Raw genomic sequence first — 23,525 nt, 5'->3', positions numbered from 1 at the left:
GTGTTTTCATGAGTTATATATATTAAATGATGAATCATAAAATTGAATGTTGAAATTTTTATGCAGTGAAGGTATCATAAGAACTATCAGAATAATCAAGAAATACTTGACAATTAAATATGGTAATATGCAGGAAACAATAAGCTCTGATGGCAGATAAGTGCACCAAACACTGAAGTATTATACGCTTAACCTATTGTATGCATTTGACCATTGAAGTATTGTATGCAAATAACCTCTAGCAGGTGACCTGGTTCAGTCAATGAAAAATAGCCAATGACATTTAAAACAAGTATTTAAAAAAAAGCCATACTCTTCAATAAATCCGAGATATCTCAATATATTGTGAAATCATAGAATACATTTATTTTAAGAACAGCAAAGCATTAAATACTATGTTCATGAATGGCTGTTCGGTGATATCTCTTGTATGCTCAGGCGGCAATCCCAAGCTGAAGCTGAAACTATGTTCATGAATAGATGTAAAATATTTGAAGTTCACAGAAGATATGCTGTTTTATGTACGTGAAGTATACTCAAATCCTGCTACGGCAAACCTGGTTTATAATGAACAAACATTTTGATCTCATCCAATTCCCTTCATGCTTAATATTATTTTATACGGTTATAGCTAACTCCCAAATATATGAAATTGGATACAGCAAAGTTCATGGATATCTTTGACTGAAATATTTGTTGTAATTTTCATAATTTTTCTAGAATTTTGGCAAGTTTTATCTGAAAAATTACTAAACTTTAAAATTATCTGTATTTAGGATATTCATGTTAGAACAGAGAGAAGTTCTTTTATGGTACAGTTCTTTTTATCTTCAAACCCACACTTCTCTTTGTTCTTAACAAAGGTCATGTGAGGAAGGTGTAGCATTTAATTCTTGCAAAAAACAGGCCATATCTTAGATATCTTACACCATATGGTATTTGTCCCCACTGACAAAAAGAGCATTAATGGGTTGTCTGATTCCATTGAAGTTCTTTGATTGAGCTGTAGATAGAGCTTTGTTCAAGGCTGTAATATGATGGAAATCTTAAAAACTTTTACACGTCAAGGGAAAAGGAAGTACTGAACATATTTTTATGAGCTTAGGTTGAGTGTATACAGGTTATTTTTTATTTATTTTTTTTAAAGAGGAATGGAAATTTTTTATTCTTATAGGTTTGTTTTGTTTCAATATTTAAAACACTGTTGAACAGGGTTTTTACATTCTTTAGATACAGTACAAAGTCTTTAATCCGGACGTCCATAATCTGGAATGATCTATAATCCGGACCTCAAAGCTACAGCTTTCTGCGCATTCTTAAACGCATAATACCTTTACGCATGCGCATATGAATTTACACATGTGCATATGCATTTACGCATGCGCGTTTAATGTATAACTGATAGTATAAGCTAGGCTAAAATTATCTAATTATCTATTTCAGTTAATGTTGCAGATTGCGTTGTTCCTTAATCTTTTAATTGGACCCGGCTTTTTATTTTTTGCAGACTGTTAGAGCAATTTTATAAAAAGTAAGCTTGAACTTTTGATTATGTCATGAAGAGTTTCCAATTCTGGAGTTGCCAAAGGATCTACAAAGCGAAAGCATGTTTCGATGTCCAACAAATAAAAAGTGGAATTGCTGCAAATGGATAAAGGCATATCCTTTGTTTCTCTAACCATTCCGAAATCTGTTTGTGAATTTAATGCTGCTTTGCGGGGAAGAAACGTCGCAGCGCACAATGAACTGGAAGTTGATCTGTCAGCACGTCGCAGATCCTCATCCTCATCTTCAAGGCAGATGTTTTTATTTTATTTGGCTTATAATTCCTTACTAAATGTAGTATTTCATCTCAATGCACTCCGTCTTTGATATGATTTAAATCAAATTCCTCATCATTATAAATATCACGAATACACATCAAATAGTTTTCTGGTTGCAATTTTCTAATTTCGACTATGCGTAATGTATGCTTTACACATGCGCACATTGAAAAAAATGTTTATTAAAGTAAACAAATAAATATTAAGCTTTTTTAAGATCATAATTGCTCTTTATTTCATAAATTACGGTTTCATATTTTTAATTTTATAATTTCTGCATGCCATCTTACCAGATTTAAATTGATGATCTATAATCCGGAATCACCAAAGTCCCAACGAGCCCGGATTAAAGACTTTGTACTGTATTTTTCAAGATATAAAGTATTCTTTATACAGCTAGTCGTTTTGCTTTGCAATCATACATATCTTGGGAAAAACAAATACATTCTCATTAAACACTGGGTGGGATAAATTAATAACAAAATTATCTTAAATTTTCCGTATTTTTTACAAGTGCAAAATACACAGTCCAGTCACATTAATGTGACCACCACGTACTTTCCATGTCAGAGTTAAATAACCAATCACAGAAGGCAGGTGGCAGCACAGTGCAGTTGAGCGTATATATAAAGGGTGTGTGAGGGCTTCGGAAAACACTTCAATCGCTGGCGTAATGCAGAAACGAAGCGATTTATCCGACTTCCAAAAGGGCATGATCATTGGCTTTCGGGCCAAGGGTGGAAGCATTTCCGAAACGGCTGAGTTTGTGAACCGTTCGCGTGCCGCCGTGGTAAAAGTGTACCGTGCATGGCAAAATGGGACTGTCCAAAATCAGCGACGTGGCAAATGTGGTGCACCACGGGCCATAGATGACAGAGGCGAACGACGGTTGCGGAGATGCGTTCGGGCAGATAGACGGGCTACCGTTGAGCAACTGACCACCAAAATGAACCAAGGGGCTACCAAAAGTGTCTCCCAAAGTACTATTTAGTGAACATTGCTGCGTCTGGGCCTCCGAAGCAGACGCCTGGTTCGTGCACCTATGCTGACTGCTGTTCATCGACGGCGAAGGCTAGAATTTGCACGCCAGTACAGCAGCTGGATGTCCACTGAGTGGCGACAGGTTGCGTTTTCGGATGAATCGCGTTTTATGCTCCATCGGACAGATGGACGTTGGCGTATAAGGCGTGAAACCTCTGAAAGGAACCACCCTGCAACCATTGCCGGAACAGTCCAAGCTGGAGGCAGGAGCATTATGGTCTGGGGAATGTTTTCCTGGCATTCTCTAGGTTCACTGATCATTGTGGAAGGCACAATGGATCAATACAAGTACGCATCTGTCCTTGCGGACCATGTTCACCCCTACATGCGCATTGTTTTTCCTCAGGATGATGGCATCTTCCAGCAGGACAATGCGAGGTGTCATACAGCTGCCAGTGTACGTGCGTGGTTCGAAGAGCACCAGGATGAGTTTACCGTCCTCCCCTGGCCAGCAAACTCACCTGACTTAAACCCAATCGAGCATCTGTGGGACCATCTCGATCGAGTTGTTCGCGCCATGGATCCTCAACCGCGTAATCTAGCGCAGCTGGCCACGGCATTAGAGTCGGCATGGCTCAACATCCCAGAGAACACCTTCAGGGACCTATGTGACTCTCTTCCTGCACGTCTCGCAGCAGTCCGCTCTGCGAAAGGTGGTTATTCTGGCTTTTGACAGATGGTCACATTAATGTGACTGGACTGTGTATCACATATTCTTTTATTTAACTCTCTTCACTCTGATATGTGAGAAAATTTTCGATGTTAAAAATTCATGTATATGATGAGAGGCAAACTTATAGTGTCCTGTATTGAAGGTAAAATGGGCATTATTCCAAAAAATAAAAAAAAGGATGCAAATTATAAATATAAATAAAGTTTGAATAAAGTTTATCCAAATCAATGGCAGCATGTGGAAAAATCAAGACTCAATAATTTCTACACATGGAAAAAATTTTGGATACAAGCGAAAAGTTAAAAAAGTAAAAAAAGCCAATTAAATAATAATGTTGAAGAAACATTGCTAAATGTTCACCATTCAAAGAAGCCATAATCTTTCATTATTTTGACAAATGCTAATTATAAATACAGTCAAAAGTCGTTAATACGGACTCGTCGGGTCTTCGGCGATTCCGGATTATAGATCATCAGTTTAAATCTCGTAAGATGGCATGCAGAAATTCTAAAATTAAAAATATGATTGGTAATTTATGAAATAAAGAACAATTATGATCTAAAGGATATCAAAATTTACAAAAAAAAAAAAAAAAAAAAAAAAAAGCTTAATATTTATTTGTTTACTTTATTAAACATTTCTTTCAATGTAAGTTGTTTAAGTTGCTTCGTTTTATGTGATAATACTTTCTCTTTAATTCTATAAACAGACATAATTTCTTGTTCAGTTACAAAGTTCCGCTGTTCAAGTCCCGTAATTGCTGTGTCGAGAATACTGACTAACTTGTCAATCGAAATTTTTTCGTTTTCACTAACCTCTCTGTCACATTCTTCATGTCTTTATCCATTTTTTGCAGCAATTCCACTTTTTGTTTGATGGACATCGAAACATACTTTCGTTTTGTACGATCCTTTGGGAGCTCCAGAATCGGAAATTCTATGTGACATAATCGAAAGTTCAAGTTTACTTTTATAAAATTGCTCTTACAGTCTGCAAAAAATAATAAGCCGGATCTAATTCGAAGATTAAGGAACAACGCAACCATCAACATTAACTGAAATAGATAATTTTAGCTTATACCGTCCGTTATACGTAAAACGCGCATGCAAGAACGTATTCTGCGCTTGCGCACACGCATATGCGCAGATGTAAAAGGTCTTACGCGCACGCGTAAACGCTTATGTGCATGTGTCAATGCGGCGGATGCGCAGAAAGTTTTTAGCTTTGAGGTCCGGATTATAGATCATTCCGGATTATGGGTGTCCGAATTAATGACTTTTGACTGTATGTATTTTAGATGAAGATGTGTAATTGGAGGGAGGGGGCTAAATCATGACTTTTATGCTAAAAAATTTATGATGTAAAATTATTATCATATATAGAAACTGAAAAACAATGAAAAAGAAATTTAGTAATTGCACATGATAATGACTTAAATTAACCCCTAATATAACTTTATTTTAAATTAGATTATTTATTCAACTCTTTTGGAAGATAAGATAATGTTAATCAGTGTTTTTCTTGAGCTTCATCAATAAAGTTTTACATTATTTTGTGAGATACACTTTTTGCTATCAGATTAGTTACAGCAAATAAAACTTTTGGTGTCTTAAAGTTTGTTCTGGTGGAGTTCGACTGTATGTGGTTTCCAATCACTTTTAATACTTTTGTACTGAATTTTAATGATAAAAGTAGAGGAATATCATATAGTGAAGTATTATTTCTGGGACAAGAAAAAGAAAGAGAACTAAGCTATTCCTCATTCAACAATGAAATGGCAGTGTTATCTATAGTGCAAGGTAAACAGTAAAGAAATGGAACAAAAGAATCTTACTTTATTTCCTCGGCTAACCACTTTTTCAACTTGGTTAATTTACTTGCATTACTTTCAATATATTACTTTATTTGAATAAAAATGCCTTACTATTTAAGAATGAAAAACAGAGAGTGAACAGTGAAAGTTATTATTTTTTTTTTTTTTTTTTTCTTTTTTGATAGGAGTATTTCTCATATGGCATCTTTTTTTTGGGGGGGGGGCATTGTCGTAACTGGCAATCTACTGAATTTTATTACTTAGTTATTACCTTTGTAATAGATAGTCCCACCTCTTTTCCCATTCATTTCATCACACAATTCGATGTGTCATCAGCCAATCAGACAGCCAATGAAAAATTCAGAACTCTCTTTCAAATTTGCGTGATCAGATTTATTATTATTTAATATTAATAATTTTTTATGTTTTGCAAAATATTTATTTCTTTTGCTGTGTTTTATAGTATAAATAAGAAAACTTTTAATATGTAAATAAAAGGGTAAAATATTTTTTTCTTTTTTAAAATTTGATTAGTTGATTTAAGTATTTCCATGAATTACTCAATATTAATATAACTGAAAGTCAGCTCCTAAATGTTATGGATATAGATTATATCAAGAATTTCATGCATATAGTAAATGAAAGAGGTAAGAGGTAAGACATAATACAACTGATTTTGTACTGCTATATTTATTTGTTTCAAAACTCATTTACAAACAATTTATTGTAAGCAGAGTGTTGAAAGAAGAGAGATAAACACTGTTAAGATAACAGTTATGTCATTTGCTTCTTATTTCAACTCTTTGTAATGTAAACATGAAATTTATCTGAGAGTAAATCGATAACAGATTTGAAGCCGGCGTTTTAAAAGCTCTTTGCAAATTCAGTGGAAAAATCACATATGAAAGAAATGATATAAACATTGCTTTTACAAACAAAAATAATTGTCTGAAAGAGACATGACAACATCTATTCTAAAACTAGTTAACTAACTAACGAAATTCGGTAGATCACCAACTGGGACAATAGAATATTTTTTAGTGTATACTGACAATACTGATCTTCGTTAGAATTTCAATACTCTTATTCTCTTTTTTCTGCTTTCATTGAAGAATTCAATCATATGAGAGATCATGACTTATAATATTTATCCCATTTTTTAAGTTTACTCTTTCCATTTACAGACTAAAAAGGATATTAATAATAACCTTATAATACAAAACAATCTACATTATGAAGACTGAAGAAATTCCATGTGAATCACTTATATATGTTCTTTAATAATAAATACTAAGCAAAAGCACAACAATCACCGCACTAATATCTAAAATTAAATGAGCATTATAGACTTGTGTACATTACTCTTTCAACATATATATACATTCAAAAGTCTTTAATCCGGACTCGTCGGGACTTCGGTGATTCTGGATTATAGATCATCAGTTTAAATCTGGTAAGATGGCATGCAGAAATTATAAAATTAAAAATATTAAACCGTAATTTATGAAATAAAGAACAATTATGATCTAAAGGGTATCAAAATTTACAAAAAAAAAAAAAAAAAAAAAAAAAAAAAAAAGCTTAATATTTATTTGTTTACTTTATTAAACATTTCTTTCAATGCGCGCACGTGTAAAGCATACATTACGCATAGTCGAAATTAGAAAATTGCATCCAGAAAACTATTTGATGTGCATTCGTGATATTTATAATGAATTTGATTTAAATCATATCAAAGACAGAATACATCGAGATGAAATACTACATTTAGTAATGAATTATAAGACGAATAAAATAAAAACATCTGCTCTGAAGATAAGGATAGTACTGACAGATCAACTTCCAGTTCATTGCGCGCCGCGACGTTCCCCTCCCCCGCAGAGCAGCGTGAAATTGATACACAGATTTTGGAATGGTTAGAGAAACAAAGGATATGCCTTTATCCATTTTTTGCAGCAATTCCACTTTTTGTTTGATGGACATCGAAACATGCTTCGGCTTTGTAGAATCTTTGGCAGCTCCAGCATCGAAATTCTATTTGACATAATCGAAAGTTCAAGCTTACTTTTATAAAATTGCTCTAACAGTCTGCAAAAAATAATAAAGCAGATACAATTCGAAGATTAAGAAACAACGCAATCTGCAGCATTAACTGAAATAGATAATTAGATAATTTGAGCTTAGCTTATACCGTCCTTTATGCATTAAACGCGCATCCATAAACATATTATGCGCATGCGTAAAGGTATTACACGCATGCATGAACGCATTATGAGTTGACGCACGCGCAGAAAGCTTTGAGGTCTGGATTACAGATCATTTCGGATTATGGGCGTCCGGATTAATGACTTTTGACTGTATATATATGCATCAAAAATATTTTTTCATCTCTAAATAAATTCTAAAATGAAGTGAACATTACCAAACCTTTTTGAATATTCTCTATGTATTAAACATATATTTTCATCTTACTTTTGCCTTCCTCCTCTCTTTTAATGGAATATATGGCTCATAATCGCTATCTTCACTTTCTTTTTCATCTTCTTCAATTCTGCGGCATTTCTGAAAATAGAAATAATCCTTGATTAATTAAATTTTGGATATATCTAATATCAAGGTATTGACATATTATCCCAACCACTGTAACAGAGAAGCTGTCAAATTTTCAAAATGTGTCAAGCTATGGCAACCATGTCCATAATATTCTAGACCAAAAAATTTATTTATTTACTTATTTTCCTCTTTTACTATGCCCCAGAAAAGCGGCCTATAATCTAGCTGTGTAAAATGAAAAAAAAGTTTTCGAATAAAAATATACCTTCCATTTGTGCACCATACTCAAAATTTTGTAAAATAGCAAAATTCTGCTGTTTTTCATTAATTTTTTATAATTACTAAACTCATTATAATCGAAATGCAGTTGTTTCTAATGTGAATTATGAGAAACATGAAAAAAGTTTAAAACCTGTAACTTCATATTATTTATTTCTTGCACAAAGAATACAGCTTTTTGTAAAAATAGTAATATTTCATAATTCCTGATAATTTTACTTTTTTTAGCAAACAAACAGTGAAAATATTTATCAATTACATTTTTTTTATTCAAAAGAGTGCATCTTAAAGTAGTTTTTTGAGAAAATACAGGCAATAATATATCTTGATAGAAGGGTCGTCCGAATCAAGCCGTCTCTTACGTTAGTGCCATACACCTCTTTAGATGCTTTGGTCACAAGTTTGATATACCCTTCTACAGCTTGACTGTGACAAGGGAAGCTTTGGAAATCCAACTGCAGAGATGACCCAGTCTTTAATAGATTTCTGATGTTGTCATCTATAATGTTCCTTAAAAGTGGAGAAAAAAAGATATTGCAGCTATCCCATGAAATGATGTTGATGTAGTCTGTTGCTTCAAAGTTGTGTTTTGGCATGATGAAGTATCACACAATACTTCCCTTGGAAAGCGGTTGAGCTTTCAACAACTGGTGTGGACCACATTCTCTGATAAGTCTTTATTCATTCACAATAATTGCAAAGATCAAGCTTTTGAACAAAGAAAGCATTCCACTGAATTAATGATTTGATGACTTGTAATACATTTTGAGTTAGATATCTTGATGTTCTGATGACTTAAGAATCTATTTTTAGACCATTTGCAAAAATTTTTGTTGGTTTAGGTTTTGAACCAGATAAGCATGCAACAATTCAAAATAAAATGTATCAACTGTGTAATTTTATGTTTATGTGTTTTTCCAAGCTTATAAAAAGTCTAGAAACTAGATTTAGTATCATTTCAAGTGTAAAAATAGACTGGTATCATGAGATGTTAAATCTTCTAAAAATTTACATAACTTTATAGCAGCAAGAATATTAAGTGAGTGTAACTGATCCTTGCTCAACACTGTGAAATTCAATTTGGTGGATAATACCATTTTTCAAACCAGTATTAATTACAGTTCCATTGCTTCCTAACATATGAAGTTTTTCAAGGGAAGTCTCATATGTAATCAAATTCAAAATCATATTTTTAGCTATATTTTGAGCAAGTCCTGTAAAGGGAGAAACATGGGCAATATGTTCTGATACTAGCATATTCTTGCTATGAAGGATGATGGTCCACTTTTTCAGTTCTTTAAAAACACTAATTCTTTTAATTAACATGAGTCATCTTTTTTTTTTTTTTTTTTTTCAAAGTACAGACCACATAATGTTTCCTTAATAGATTGATTCTACAAATCATTTCTGTCTTACAAGTTTTCATCTTCTCACTTTGTTTCTGTCAATGACATGAGAATTATGTGAAATAGTTATCACATGCATAGTTACATAACATTCACAATGTTTACAATAATAGTTACATAATATTTGATAATTGAAAAAGACTTGTAGCAAAAAATAATCAAATACTGCTATTTTTACAAAAAAATTGTGTTTTCTGAGCTCTTTTCACAAATGATAAACTTTATCATGTTCGTCATGCTTTAAAATTTACATTAGGACTTATAGCATTTCAACAGCAGTAAGTTTAATAACTATAAAAAAGTGACAAAAAACAGTAAAATTTCATCATTTTTTCATACTTTGAGTGCAATGGACAAAAAAAGATATAATTTTATTTGAAAAAAGCATTTTCACCCCTCAGCAAGGTGATAGATAACTTTTCCAAGATAAAAAGATTGAAAAAAAGAGTTTTGGTTAGAGTTGACTTTAGAGTACCCCTTGTATTATCGTGAAATTGTTGTTTCATTTATCGCCAAGTTGTCTCATTTACGACAACCTGAGTAGTTGAATGCTATGGAAACCCTATAATGACGTAATTGGTTGCGGTGAATTTGAATCATGGGAAAAAATTTGGAAAGTGGGTGTCGGATTTTGGGTAAGGGCTTGTGTGTGATGGATTAGTACGTTGCTATTTTGTGGTTTACACAGTAAATTGGCTGAATGTGGTAAGATTAATTTGAAGTTTCTGTAGAATTTGGAATGAAAGGGAAAAAAGCATTAATTGATTGGTGTGTAAATGAAGGTTTACTTAGTAGCCGTTATTAAGTGTCCTGTTTGGAGGAAGGAAATGCGTATAGTCGAACATCAGATATTTTTTACTCTTATTTTCGTGAATTTATGTGGCTACACCAGTATACAGATTCTAGTTCAGATAATTTTAGGAAGTGTTTGGATGCTCTTAAGGAATTGCGTTTGACTGAAGATCCGTAAATTCGTAAATAAGGTAAGTGGATATTTCCTTCATGTTGTGTAAGATGAATTTCCTTTTTTATGTTATTTCATTGATTTAAAATGTAGTTTATTCAGATTATATATTTTTAATTGGCTGCTCCTTTGACTTTTTAAGTGAATATAGTTCGAGGTGTACATGGACAAATCAAGGGAGTGCACAAAGCCAAGTTTATGAAAGTCTCTGATTTTTTTTTTTTTTTTAATGAAAATAGGTCGATGAGTGCATGGATAAAGTCAAGAGAGTGCACAATGCCATTTTTGTGCAATTCTGGGATTTTTTTTTAAGTGACAATAGGTCAATGTGTACATAGATACCAAGTTCGTGCAATTCTTTCTCTTGTTATTTTGGCTTTGTGTAGCTGCAAGTTTTGTCTTGCAAGCCAAAATAACAAGTCAAAGAACTGCACAAACTCGGTATCCATGTACCGCCAAAAATCGCCAAGGGGTACACCCTAAAATATACTTTTACCAAAGTTTTTTTTTTTTGGCCCACCATAACGATTAACATAAAAATTCTCATTCCATAGTGCATAACAATTCTTGAAGCAATCATTCTCATAACAATTCTTTAAGCAATGCCACCATTTTCATATGCATTCCTTTTGTTGTATCCCAAATTCAAATGGTTTTTACACACACACTGTGGTATTTTTTACCTTAAACCCAATTTAAAAAAAAAATGCTTGTGAAATTTGTCAGCAACGGAAGAAACCAAGGTAAAATTTCTACAGGAATATAGGATTTTGCTGCAAAATCACTAAAGGGAATAATGGTGAGATGCATTTGGTAGATAGCCAGTATGCAATTATCTGGTGCTTTTTAAGCAAAAACAGATTGATGTGTACATGGAGAGAAAAACAGTGCGGAAAAAGTTATTGAAAGATTTTCCAAAAAATGCGTTTTTATATATTTTTAATAATTAAAATTTGTATTTTAAATTTCTAAAGAATATTTTCTTTTGATATGTCAATAATGTTTGCCCACTTACATTAAATTTCAATAGTCTGGCAACCTTTTAAAAAAATTGCAATAATCCTCAAATTGCACCAAATCATTAATGTATAGAATGGTATCTACACTGATCAGCCAAAATAATATGACCACACATATACAGTGAGATGTGCTTGCCTGAAAGATGTAGCTCACAAGATAAGCAAGTTCCTTCCAGCATGGGACATTTATGGACGAATCAGAGTTCTTTAATCCAAAAATAGAGGAAATTTGCAAAAATATCTGCAGTACTTCATACCATTTTGTATGTTCAGCTTCATTCCATCTTGTATCTTGTGTGAAATAGTGTTGCTTAATATTTGGATCCCATGGCCCTCTCTAAAGTAAATTCTAAATTTTTATTGCATTTATGTGATCATCCAAAAGAGTTGCTTGAATGGTGTATGAGAGTAGGATTAATTGCAGGTAAGTATGAATGTCCAACATGTGGGAATGAAATGAGATTGTGTGAAAGGAAGGATATTACAGATAAGTTCTAGCATAAGCGTAATTCGGCTAGCAGATTGTTGGAAAAAATGTTGAGTAAAAAAAAAAAAAAAAAAAAAGAAGCATGCCTTTAGTTCGTGAAAACAAAATGGTGTCCCCCCAAAAAACTAGCAAGTTGCTGCAGCAGGGCAGGTTGGCAAATTTTCGCCAAGTTACCATAATCCGAAGATTAACCACTCTCTTTTTTAAAGACAGTTATTGTCTATTATCCTATAATTAGAACCAGTTAAAAGTCTAATTACATGAATAACATCTTAAGAGCTTCCTTTTTTCTATAGCAAGAAAAATTAATTTTTTCTTACAACTTTACAGAAATTAACTTCCTATAGAAATTAAAAGGTTTAAATGAGAATTTTTTTTTTTTTTTTTTTTTCAAATGGAGATGAAGATAATTCAACAAGAAAAAGGAAAAATGAGAAAAAAACTTAGCTGAATACTTTACCATCCTTGTTAAACAGAAAGCCAGCAAGCTCCTAGTCAGCCAATATTTAGACAAATAATCAGCAAAATAAGTTCAGGAATAAATAATTAATTAAACTTCAGTCAGAATAGTCAGCCCAAGTTTGCAGTGATCTCTGCCAGTTTCCACAGTGAACAAGATTTTATAATTGGATAAGATACCAAATCAATTCTATGTTTTAAATAACTACAGAGATTTTGTTTATTTATCTCATGTATGTACACAGCACAAAAAAAAGGAAGGCAGTTCTATATCTCCCATTCTACTGGGCTGATTGAAATTCAAATTGCATTTTTCATGTCTCGAAAGTGTGACTCAGGATACATATTAGATTACACTGCACTGCATAGCACTGTTTTAATACAGATATTCTGACACAAAATCAGATGTTTTCTGAAATAACATACCGATTTTTGTCCATATTTCAATTTTACGATTCAAATTATGCTTAGATATTAAGTTTTGTAAAATTTGTTGCGAAATTTACATAGAAATTCAAAAATTCATCTCGGCGCAATGTCTTCAATTTGCGCCAAGAACAACTCACTTGGCGAACTTCTTAATATATGGCAACCTATTTTCCTTTCCCTTCCATTATGGCAGAGCCGAACAAAAAGCACCTCGCTCCTACCGTTTTATATTGTGCATGAGCTAAAAAAAAGTCACATCATTCCTACCTTCAAATAATTTTAACACAGAATCTAAACCACATTTGATGTTTCATTGCTTTCAACAAATATGCCAAATTTCAAAACATGCCAATATATAAATTCACGTACATCTTCGAAAATTTTGAATAAAAAAACTGTAATTTTTTTGCAGGTATGCTTAGAAATACGTCTACTTTAAGATGATGGTAAAAAGTTTACAGTTTATAATTCAAAATTTATAAAAATTATGAGTCATAGAATTGAAATATGGAAAAAAATTGGCATGTCATTTCAGAAAAAGTCTAGTTTTGTGTCAAAATAACTACATAACAATGTTATATATAAATCTAATACATATCCTAAGTCGCGCTTTCAAAACATGAAAAACGCAAGTTGAATTTTGTCAATCAGCCCAGCAGAACGGGAGATATAGAACTGTCCCATTTTTTTTTCGCAGTGTACATTTATACATTTATACCTTTTAGCATTTCACAGTAACCATGTTAATACAAATGAACTTCCGTACAAATTAAGTTTCATTACTTCAATATTTTAAATTAGATATTTCCAATCATTTTTAATCTTTACATTAAAATTTCAAGATGACTTTTTTAATGATTTTACAGTGGACATCTGAGGGAAACTGTTTTAAATCTAATTTCACATATATTTTATATGTGCATATACATTTCATCCTTGAAAAGGGAAACATGCTCAATGAATATACACAAATATGCATTCTATTCATATTTTTTAGTGATTAGGCATTTTCAAATATGTTATTTTCTAGATTTAAAAAATTCATTACAATCTTGTATTTCTGTAATTTATGCTAGATTTTATTCCAATGTTACAAATACATAAATTTATCTGAGAAAACTGATTTTCGTACATAACTGTTCCGGTATTACAGCAATAAAAATTCAATTGCAATTTCAGCTAATAGGCATTTTGAAAAATGTAATTTTCACAAAGGTAAAGCATTTTTGTTCAGTTGATAGAGGTCTAGCAAGCATAATTGGTTAATCTTTAGATTATGGTAACTTTGCGATTTTTGGCGAAAATTTGGCGACCAACCCTGCTACAGCAACCTGATAGTGTTTTTTTTTTTTTGGATGCCATTTTGTTTGCCGAATTACGCTTAGCTAGAACTTTTATGGAACAAAAGTGCTTAATCATGATGAAGATTAGGTGCAAAATTGGGAGAAAGTGCAAAATCGCAAACAGCTTGCCGCGTTTTTAAGAATTGCACATACACGGTATCCATGTACACGTCAACCTATTTTCACTTAAAAAACATCCCAGAATTGCCCAAAAACGGCATTGCGCACACTCTTGACTTTATCCATGTACACTGCTAAAGTCCTAGCTAGTAACCTTTATCGCCTTACCAAAATGTCACCAAACTACCTGTTACCATATTCCAAAGATTAGCCACATAATTTTGTCAAGAACCATAAGAGGAGCGGCAAAGTGCGGATTTTCCTAAATAAAACAGTATTAAAATAAAATGTCAGCTATTATTGTAGGGTAACCAAAAAATTTTAAAGTTATGATAAACCAAAGTTTCATTAAAACTCCACTGCAGCAACAGCTTTTTCCTTAGCTTTGTCTTCTCAAGTTTTGCATACATTATGTCGCTAGCTTTCATTTTAATAGTTCTCACATAACTACATTCCAAGCAAATAACAATAAAAGTAACTAACTCACCACAAGCATTGTTAAAGGGCAAAAGGTCTTTCTTTACCCCTTCATAGAACAGCTGCCTATGTAGTAAAAATCAGTTCTCACAAATCTGCTCAAGCACTGATGCTGGATAAGCACTGCACCTTGAAAGAGTATTTCATTTACAGAAAATTACAATCAAAGGGCAGCATCTGTTGACCCCTGGTAAAAAAACTGGTGCCCTCATTTGCTGTTAACTATCACTAATCAAAAATGATATAAGTACTTTGTATAATTAAAGCATACAAATCAAGAGCAAACAAGCAGTCTTATTCACCATATGATTCACACAAACACAAAATTCAGTATACCTAATTTCTCAACCATCTCAGGAAAAGAAACCAAGTACTTTACCATTAACCAGGTGTAAATTACAACTTAGCAAATATAGTAACATTTCAGTTAATAGAATGTGAATTATTACAAAATACAACTACACAGTTTAAATTAAATTTCAATCACAAAAGTATGATACGGATGTAACATTAGAGAGTTTTTAATCTTGACAATGATTTTTTATATCTGCCCAATTGAAAAGCATCCAAATACTACAAGTAAGGCATATAATCAGGCCTTTCAATTTAAACAGCACATTCCAAATAAAAAAATTCTTCTATATTATTAACAAACCACGGTTACCAGTAATTAAATTAATAACATTCAGATTAACAATCTTGTCCATAACCTCTTGACTCCACAGGTCCACATATGTGGACCTTCAATTTTGCAATGCTGGAAAAATTCCAGTACACTTTTACTCTATTGTAACTCGATTCCCACGTACAGGGATGTTTCAGCTTTTCATTTTTACCAATGGATGGCAGAGCAGGTGCATACTTTTGAAGCAATCAGAGCTACAAGCGGATTGTTTTGCAAAAATGGCGCCGTCGAAAAGTCTTCGAAAACGTAAGTAATAATTAATTAATTAATAATTTAATTAATGTTTAAAGTGAATATTTAGAGCTATTTAGGTTAGAGCTTTTATTTAACGTTGTTGTTTGTTCGTCAAAGTTATTTTTTGTGGCAATGCATTGAAATATGTATAGGTCCACATACGTGGACGTCAGTCCGTTAGGGAAATTAGGCTCAGCTGATTACTGTCATATGCTTTTTTAATATTACATAATTTCAGTTACTGTTTCTGAAGTTTATGTTTTATAAACAGCTCACTGATGGCATAACTGATTATATACATATAGTATGTAACTGTAATCTTAAATTATTTGTATTTTACAGGTTTTGTTTTACCCTTTTCTCGTTTTATTTTTGAATTAAAATGTAATATTCATAATATTAGACTTCTACTCTTCATATTCTTTGACCCATTAAAATAAAGACAATGCATAGCTATTACTGACCTGATTTTATATTTTTAATGTAATTTATTGTTGGTAATTTCTTTGTTATTTCATGTTATTAGTTATAACTAATAGTAACTCAAGTTAACATGCTTGTAGGATGACTTTTAGAATGCTCCAGAGCCTTTTACACCCTTGGCCTTCGTGTTTTGAATACCTGAGCGTGGAATGTTTTGAAGAAGTAGCTGCCCAAACTAATTTGTAGTATGTTCATCAGAAATATAAATCTGTAAACACGAACGCAAATGAAATAATGCGACTTATTGATCTCAATACTTGGATTGACACACTGAAATTCCCTCAAGCAGAATTATATTAGTCACGAAACCTATCAATAAGATGTTTTCATGAAACAATGGCAAGAGAAAGACTATTCACTCTGCCCCAAAATTTTCATTTTGCAGCTAATTTAGCATTCCATGTAAATGATGATAAACTTTGGAAAGTACAAACCTTTTTAAATCCCATCAAGGAAAAATGCCTTATTTTGCCTTGACCGCAAAACATTTCTTTGGAAGAGCAAATGATTCCTTTCACGTACTATCGGTGTATTGAGATGACAAAAAAAAAAAAAAAAAAAAAAAAAAGGGGAGGGGGCAGTTTGAATCTTCTCCCATTTTGTGGATTTGGTGATAACAAAGTGTTGGGCGATGCATTTCCACTATTACAAGCGAAATAATCTTACGGGTACTAAATTCCTCATGGAATATCGCATGCTAGATGTATCAGCATTGCGCAGATATGATGGAAATTTAATAACTAATAGAAAGAGGCTAAGACTCCCTTCAAGTTCAGGTGAGGAAGAATACCTTAAGAAAGCAGAGTAAGTTCTCAACCAGTAAAGAACACGAGTCCGGATGGTGTAAATCACTTAGCAAGACTCATGGATAACAAAAATGCATCTAAACATAGAATGCCAGAGTGCACATAAAGAACAAGAACATTCCGTATCAAATGCAAAATGTATTTATGCGTATTAAAAACAATTATTTTGAAAAGTTTCATACAAAATAATGTATTGATAAAGATGAAATATTAGTTAAAGTAACTTAAAATTATTAAAACAATGATACATTAGGATGTTATTGTGTCCATGTTTTATTTCACATTTTAAACTAATGACGGCTTTAAATACTAAAATTTATAAGTGTTAAAATATGAGATTATTTACTTATTCGAATCCCAAGGTACACATATGTGTACCTAAATTTTTTGGTTCCCAAATATACATGTACCAAAAAAAATCCCTTTTTTCCCATCTATAGACAGAAAGCAAGCATATAAACTTCATGAATTATTTTTAAATTAAATATTTTAACTTCGGGTGTGAAGAGGATAATATTATAAAACTTGAATTGCAGTAATAGTAATGATGACAAACATTACTTTAAAAACAATGCATGTTTATTTAATGCTAGTCAATTAGCATATGAAAGATGTTGTGTAAGTACAAAAAAAAGTTAACCCACACTGCTTCCTTATAAAATGAACACTACATTTTTAAAAGTAATTTGCAAATACTCACTCACGGATATATCTTCTTTGCTTCAAAATGACATTGCAAATAGCTTAACATAACTAATTTACTCTCTCAATAACCCTGATAAAGCATAGACTTATAACCTCGAGATGGAACTAAGTAAATATATTTATTTTTAACGCAACAGCGAGGAGACTAGTGATAAATTCTATTTGATATACACTTTTTAAATGTTACGTTGAACATATAAAATGGGTACCACAACAGAACCCTTTTAGGAAAGAAAACATAACCTTATATTCAAGTCGATACGGTATTTCTAAAAATCATTTATAAACTTTCATACTTTACTAGGACCATCTAGATGTGAATCCGATTCTTGATCACTGTCACTCATACTAAATAATTTTCACAGTAAATACTCAAAAAAAAAAAAAAAAAATTGAAATCACGGTAAAACAATAACGAATCACGTTAAAAAACACTCGTTTCACATTTATTTCAATGAGCTCTTTGGTGCACTTTACACCCAAGTTTTCATGTAGGGAAAGAATTCTTTTAAAATTTTTAATAAATTTTAAAGTTAGTTGCACTTTGTTTAATATATACTATATATCAATGATCTAGTTTCTTCTCTAGTATTAATTGTCTACTAATTGCTGATGAGTATTAATTGTCTACTATTTGCTTGCACTGTGCAAAAAACCTTATTGAAAGTCGATTAAATAAGGCCCTCTCGAATTAGTGTGAATATGACTGCAAATTTGAAAAAACAATTTCACAGTCTATCTCTAACCCATAAAATGTTTGGCTCAGAGTTATAGTTTTGATTACCAACACGGACAACTTTACTTATCTAGGAGTGACTTTTGATAATAAATTAAGGGGGGGGGGACCTTCATGTTGAGCAGGTTATCGAACGTGTTTCAAATAGACATAATATTCCTGAACATTTAGCAGGCTGTAACTGGGGGTGCGTTCGGTATACTCTTTCACATTTAATACTTATATCCTGGATTTAATGACATATTGTTACGAAGCTCTCATTACAGTCCCACAATCGGTGGTTAATGTTAATAATGCATTACTTATTTTGTTTGTATAATTTAGCAGCCTGTGTATGGCTATAGTACAAGATATTCAAGTTTGAGAACGCTGTAACAACGCTAGGAGCGTCATTGATTTCTTTCGTGATAGTAAATTTTGTTTTCGTTAAAACTGATTCTATTGTGTAAATAATCACCGCAGTTATAGTGTTTTAATGATAGAGACTATTTTAAATCTATGATGCGAGTCTTTAATTAAAGGCTACTTTGTGAAGTCTGATTTATGATTCTAAGTACTGAAAGCTGAAAAAGTCGGTGAAACTTTTTTCTTGTAAGCTTTATCAGTTAATAAACTTGAAGTGATGCAAAACCAAGCTTTTCACTTGATTACAGGAGCTGTGAAGTCCAGACCCATCGATACGATGAATTTGTTGATAGAAAATAAACCTTCCAGGCTATTATGAAAATGAGGGCCTTGGTTCTCTATGAAAATTTGTTTCGGATGAAAGATCCCTACTGGAGGGACTACGCAGTCAAGCCTAGGAAATTAAAATCCCAATATGGATTTATTAAAAAAAGTCCTGAACATTAAGAGAGATCTTGAGATTCCAGGTAATATACAACCACACTTGAAAACCAGAATCCCTTTGGGGGTGCTTAATGTCGAAATAAGTCTAGACCTAGTGAAAACCATTAATAGAAAGAGAGGGATGAGGTTCGGAGAACAGCCTTGGTTGCGCCAACTTGGCTCCTTTAAGGATATGGGCGACATTATTATCAATATTTTATTCAATTATGTACTATTTCTAATTTAATACTTTATGCTTGATAAGGAAACAGCAAACATAATAATATTTTCCGGATACGTATCCGGATCTGCTGCTACGGATAATGCCTTAGTAGGGAAAAAGTATCACGCTGTCCTCCTAGAAGAAGTACGTCATCGGATGACAACCATAACGTGGTCTACCATAATAAGCTGTTTCTCCCCGTTTAGGCTTTAAGGCTGTTCTCCGAACCTTATCCCCTGCGACATATACATTTGGTTGGATATAACTCAGATGTAACTAAGTATTTTAGAAAGTTCTCTAGTGAGAAACTATTCTCTAGTGAGAAACTGTCAGCATCAATTTTTAATTCATTGTAATGTTTTATCAAAAACACGGAAAGATGAAAAAGTATTTTAACAGGCTGTAATATATAGAGATTTGAAGGTTTTAAATGATAGCTTTTAAATTCTTAACGATTCCCTGAGGATATAAACTGTATATTATTCACTGAACTATGAACTACATTGAAAATAATATATGCATTTCATTTTATCCCCTTCCCTGCATAGATGGAAATATTATTCTCCTTAAATTTCATTATGATTATGTTTGTGCCAATTATAAATGGCATTGTTGAGCTGAAATTTTCGAAATTATATTTCATTTTTCAAATCTTGAATTATTAATTAATATTTTAACTTTTAATCGATACACTTCAATTTTTTAAATATCATTAATTGACAAAGCTACAACATTAAAAGTCTCGGAATTTTAAAAGAAACAATATATGTATATGTATCCAATATGTGTAATATATGTATATGTATCCAAGAGTAATTGGATTGCTCTATTCTTTCTTTTAGTTCCTTCCTAAATGTATAATTATATTTTGAACAAAATATTTTCTACAGTATACTTTTTTGGTTCGAGAATAGTTATCTGCCTTTTTCTACAGGAGACAGATTTATAGATTGCTGGAGTAAAGAATTAACGAGTGTTAAAGTTTGCTTGGAAGAGTTAGAAATGGACGGTACACCTTCACTTGCAAAATATACTGATACAAAATTTTATAAAATTTTGATTTACATTATAGAGATCCTAAAAATAATTAGCAATCACATTTCACAAAAAACCTCATAGTATATCTTCATTTTACAAAAATTTCTTTTGCAAATGCAATTTTAATCTATTTAAGTAGAACTACGTACACCTTCATTGTTAAGTGTATAGAAATATATAAATAAGAATAAAGAACGTGCTATACGTTCCTTTCGATATTTATTTAACTCTTACAGTTAAAATTTATTATTCAAAAGAACATTTAAATTCTAAATACAAAGTGGAAAACTTGATTTTATACATAATTAAATCGCTTAAAATATACGAACTATACTGTGAATGCTTCATATTTTTAACCTACATATATCCAAACCTTAAGAAACAAATTTTAATAAGCATTTTATTTCACCTAACCTAACTTTAAGGACACTGAAAAGTTTTTATGAGGATAGCTTTGGGAAGATAAAATTCTTGAAGTCATTTATTCTTAAGAAGCTAGAATAAGAAAAAGGGAATATTGATGGAATTATAAAGACTGTTTTTTTCCGGATGGCCGGCACTTGCCTATAATGGCATTGGTCACTCCTAAGGACGGAGCCCATTTTATTGTGGAGTCGCTTAATAGATGGCCAACGTTACCATGGCTACCGTTACCATCCTATGAAGGAACAGACAATTTTACACCCATTTCCCCCGAGATCTGAACCTGGGCCTTTCGATACTGCAGTTAGTTTTCCTTAACAACCATACCCTCTGGGTGGCTCATAATGATAGTTGCAACAATTATATATTTAAAAAAATCTGATGTGTACACCAGATGACTTCCTTGTAAGGAATCTTAAATTGTACGGACTTTTTCTCGCATTTCATTTAAACTTGTTGGATTGAATTAAATCTATTTTGTCGATAGCGCAGTCGATAGTCCTTTATTCTGTCCTTACGTACGCATTTCAAGCAAAAACATAGTTAAATTGCATTCGATGGAGGTCAAAATGGATATTTTCGTTGAAATATGATACCCGAATTTTTTTTTGCGATTACAGTACTTCCTTTTTACATCGTACAAGGAAGTAATTAAAAATAATGAAAAAATTTGCCGCTAAATTATATAATATTTAATGTTGAATTTTCAGTCCATTATTGAATAGAATTGTCGCTCGTATAGTAATCTATTCAACAAGAAAACTAAAAACGATTACTGCCTTCTTACGCTTTGAAATAAGCACTTCAGATAATTAAAACTTTCTTTTCTATAGGAAAAGCACAATAAGCTAAAAAGAAACTCTAAATTAAATAATTGCCATTTTAAATAAGAACTTTGAGCTAAAGAAAATTTTTCACATAATAATAATAAAAAAAATATTAAATATATAAAAATCTAAGGGAAATAATTCGATCATTATTTTTGTTACAGTTCATCAAGAAAATAATAAGATAAAATTCAAGGATATTTCGAATAGTCAGTACTAGTTAATGCACTTATTTTTGCTTCAAAGCACGAAGCTTTTACTTGACAATTAAAAACTGCATTTACATTGAAACAGTAAGCAATAGATTTGGGGCTCAGGTAAAAGAAGTGAGGTCAAAGCGAAAAATATCTGCTCTAAACGATACACCAGACTTTGTGTTTTATGGTTCTCGTTAGGGGGGTCGTTATTCAGCGTTCTTGACTGTAACAAGTACGTTGTTCAAGTTGATTTGAGTAGAATTTCTAAACAGCTCTTCACAGCTGGTGAAACAAATATTTTGAGGCCAGTTTCAGACACAAAAAAGTTACTCTTTGGAGAAGAAAAATGGTACAGAAATGTTTGCATTTTGCAGGACAGTGAACTGGTTTCAAACATACCAATGGCCGCGTTTTCCTAATAGTTTCAAATTGCGTTTCAACATCATCTGAAAGGACGCGAATTACATTGAATGAATGAAACAAACAAATGAATGAAAATTTTATTATTGCAATGTTTCAATGACTTTTAGATATTAAATGATAAAACTTTGTTAAAGCCCACCAGAGGTAGAGCGGTAAAGTTTCTGAACCCTGGTAGTTCGTCCGGAGTTCGAATCTCCGCAAACGAGCTAGCTGCACCTATCTAGAAACCAGACTTCGTGAATTTCATTTCTCTTGCATCGAAATTGATAAGCTAATTTATCTCACTTGTGTTTGTTTGAAACAAACACATTTTGTTTTCCAAAATAAATATTACAAGCAAACTGAGGGATTAGCCATAGGAAGCCCCTCAGTCCTATCCTGGCTGCTATCTACATGCATTATTATGAATCAAAATTGTTTGAAACTTTAAACTTCCCGGCATGGTTCCGTTACGTCGACGATACTTTTACCCTGTTTGAAGGTAATAAAGATGATTTAAATAAAGTTTTTTTAACAATGAATTCCATTCATCCTGCTATTCAGTTAACTTTTGAACTTGAGACTTGCAATTTTCTTCCGTTTCTCGACATTTTGGTCACACGTAACACATCCAACTTCAGTACTACGGTTTACCGTAAACCTTCATCGGTTTGCCTTCCACCACACTTTAAATCATGTCATCCGAGTAAACAAAAGTTAGCTTCATTTTATTCCTATGTTTTCCGTGCTCTTCAAGTTTGCTCCTCTAAACTAGCCCTTGATGAAGAACTAAATTATTTAAAAGCAATAGCTATTGACAGGGGCTTTTCACCCAACATTATTAATCAAGCAGTTAAAATATTCTCATCTCAACACACTAAAAGGCAGACTCTTGTTTTAGGAGATTATAAAAATTCTGTTGTCATTCCCTTCTTTCCATCAATTAGCTATAAAGTTGCACATATTTTGCAGAAATTTAACTTTCGGGTTGTTTATTCTCCCATCAATAAAATTCCGAGTTCCATACTCAAGGACCCCATTCCGGATATGAA

At 32.2% G+C, this 23,525-nt stretch overlaps 1 protein-coding gene across 2 annotated transcripts in view; it reads right to left on the bottom strand.

Moving 5' to 3' along the window:
* The window catches only part of abs (ATP-dependent RNA helicase abstrakt), a 72,221-nt gene extending 53,963 nt beyond the window's left edge, over window positions 1-18,258 (bottom strand). Inside the window, exons 1-3 of one of the 2 annotated variants that reach the window (XM_035358450.2) lie at window positions 18,096-18,216; window positions 14,897-15,015; window positions 7,823-7,912 (exon numbers count right to left, since the gene is read on the bottom strand). In XM_035358450.2, the coding sequence (XP_035214341.1) occupies window positions 7,823-7,912; window positions 14,897-14,905 (99 nt within the window). In that variant the 5' untranslated portion in view covers window positions 14,906-15,015; window positions 18,096-18,216. Of the gene's footprint in view, window positions 1-7,822; window positions 7,913-14,896; window positions 15,016-18,095 lie in introns of both variants that reach the window. The other variant, XM_035358443.2, reaches the window with a different exon arrangement.
* Between the last annotated feature and the right edge of the window lie 5,267 nt (window positions 18,259-23,525).

The sequence above is a fragment of the Stegodyphus dumicola genome, chromosome 3, assembly GCF_044657685.1.
Source record: "Stegodyphus dumicola isolate Sdum_Otavi_A_Nest chromosome 3, ASM4465768v1".
In the NCBI taxonomy this organism is placed as follows: Eukaryota; Metazoa; Arthropoda; class Arachnida; order Araneae; family Eresidae; genus Stegodyphus; species Stegodyphus dumicola.
This window is presented reverse-complemented; position numbering and strand designations above follow the sequence as displayed.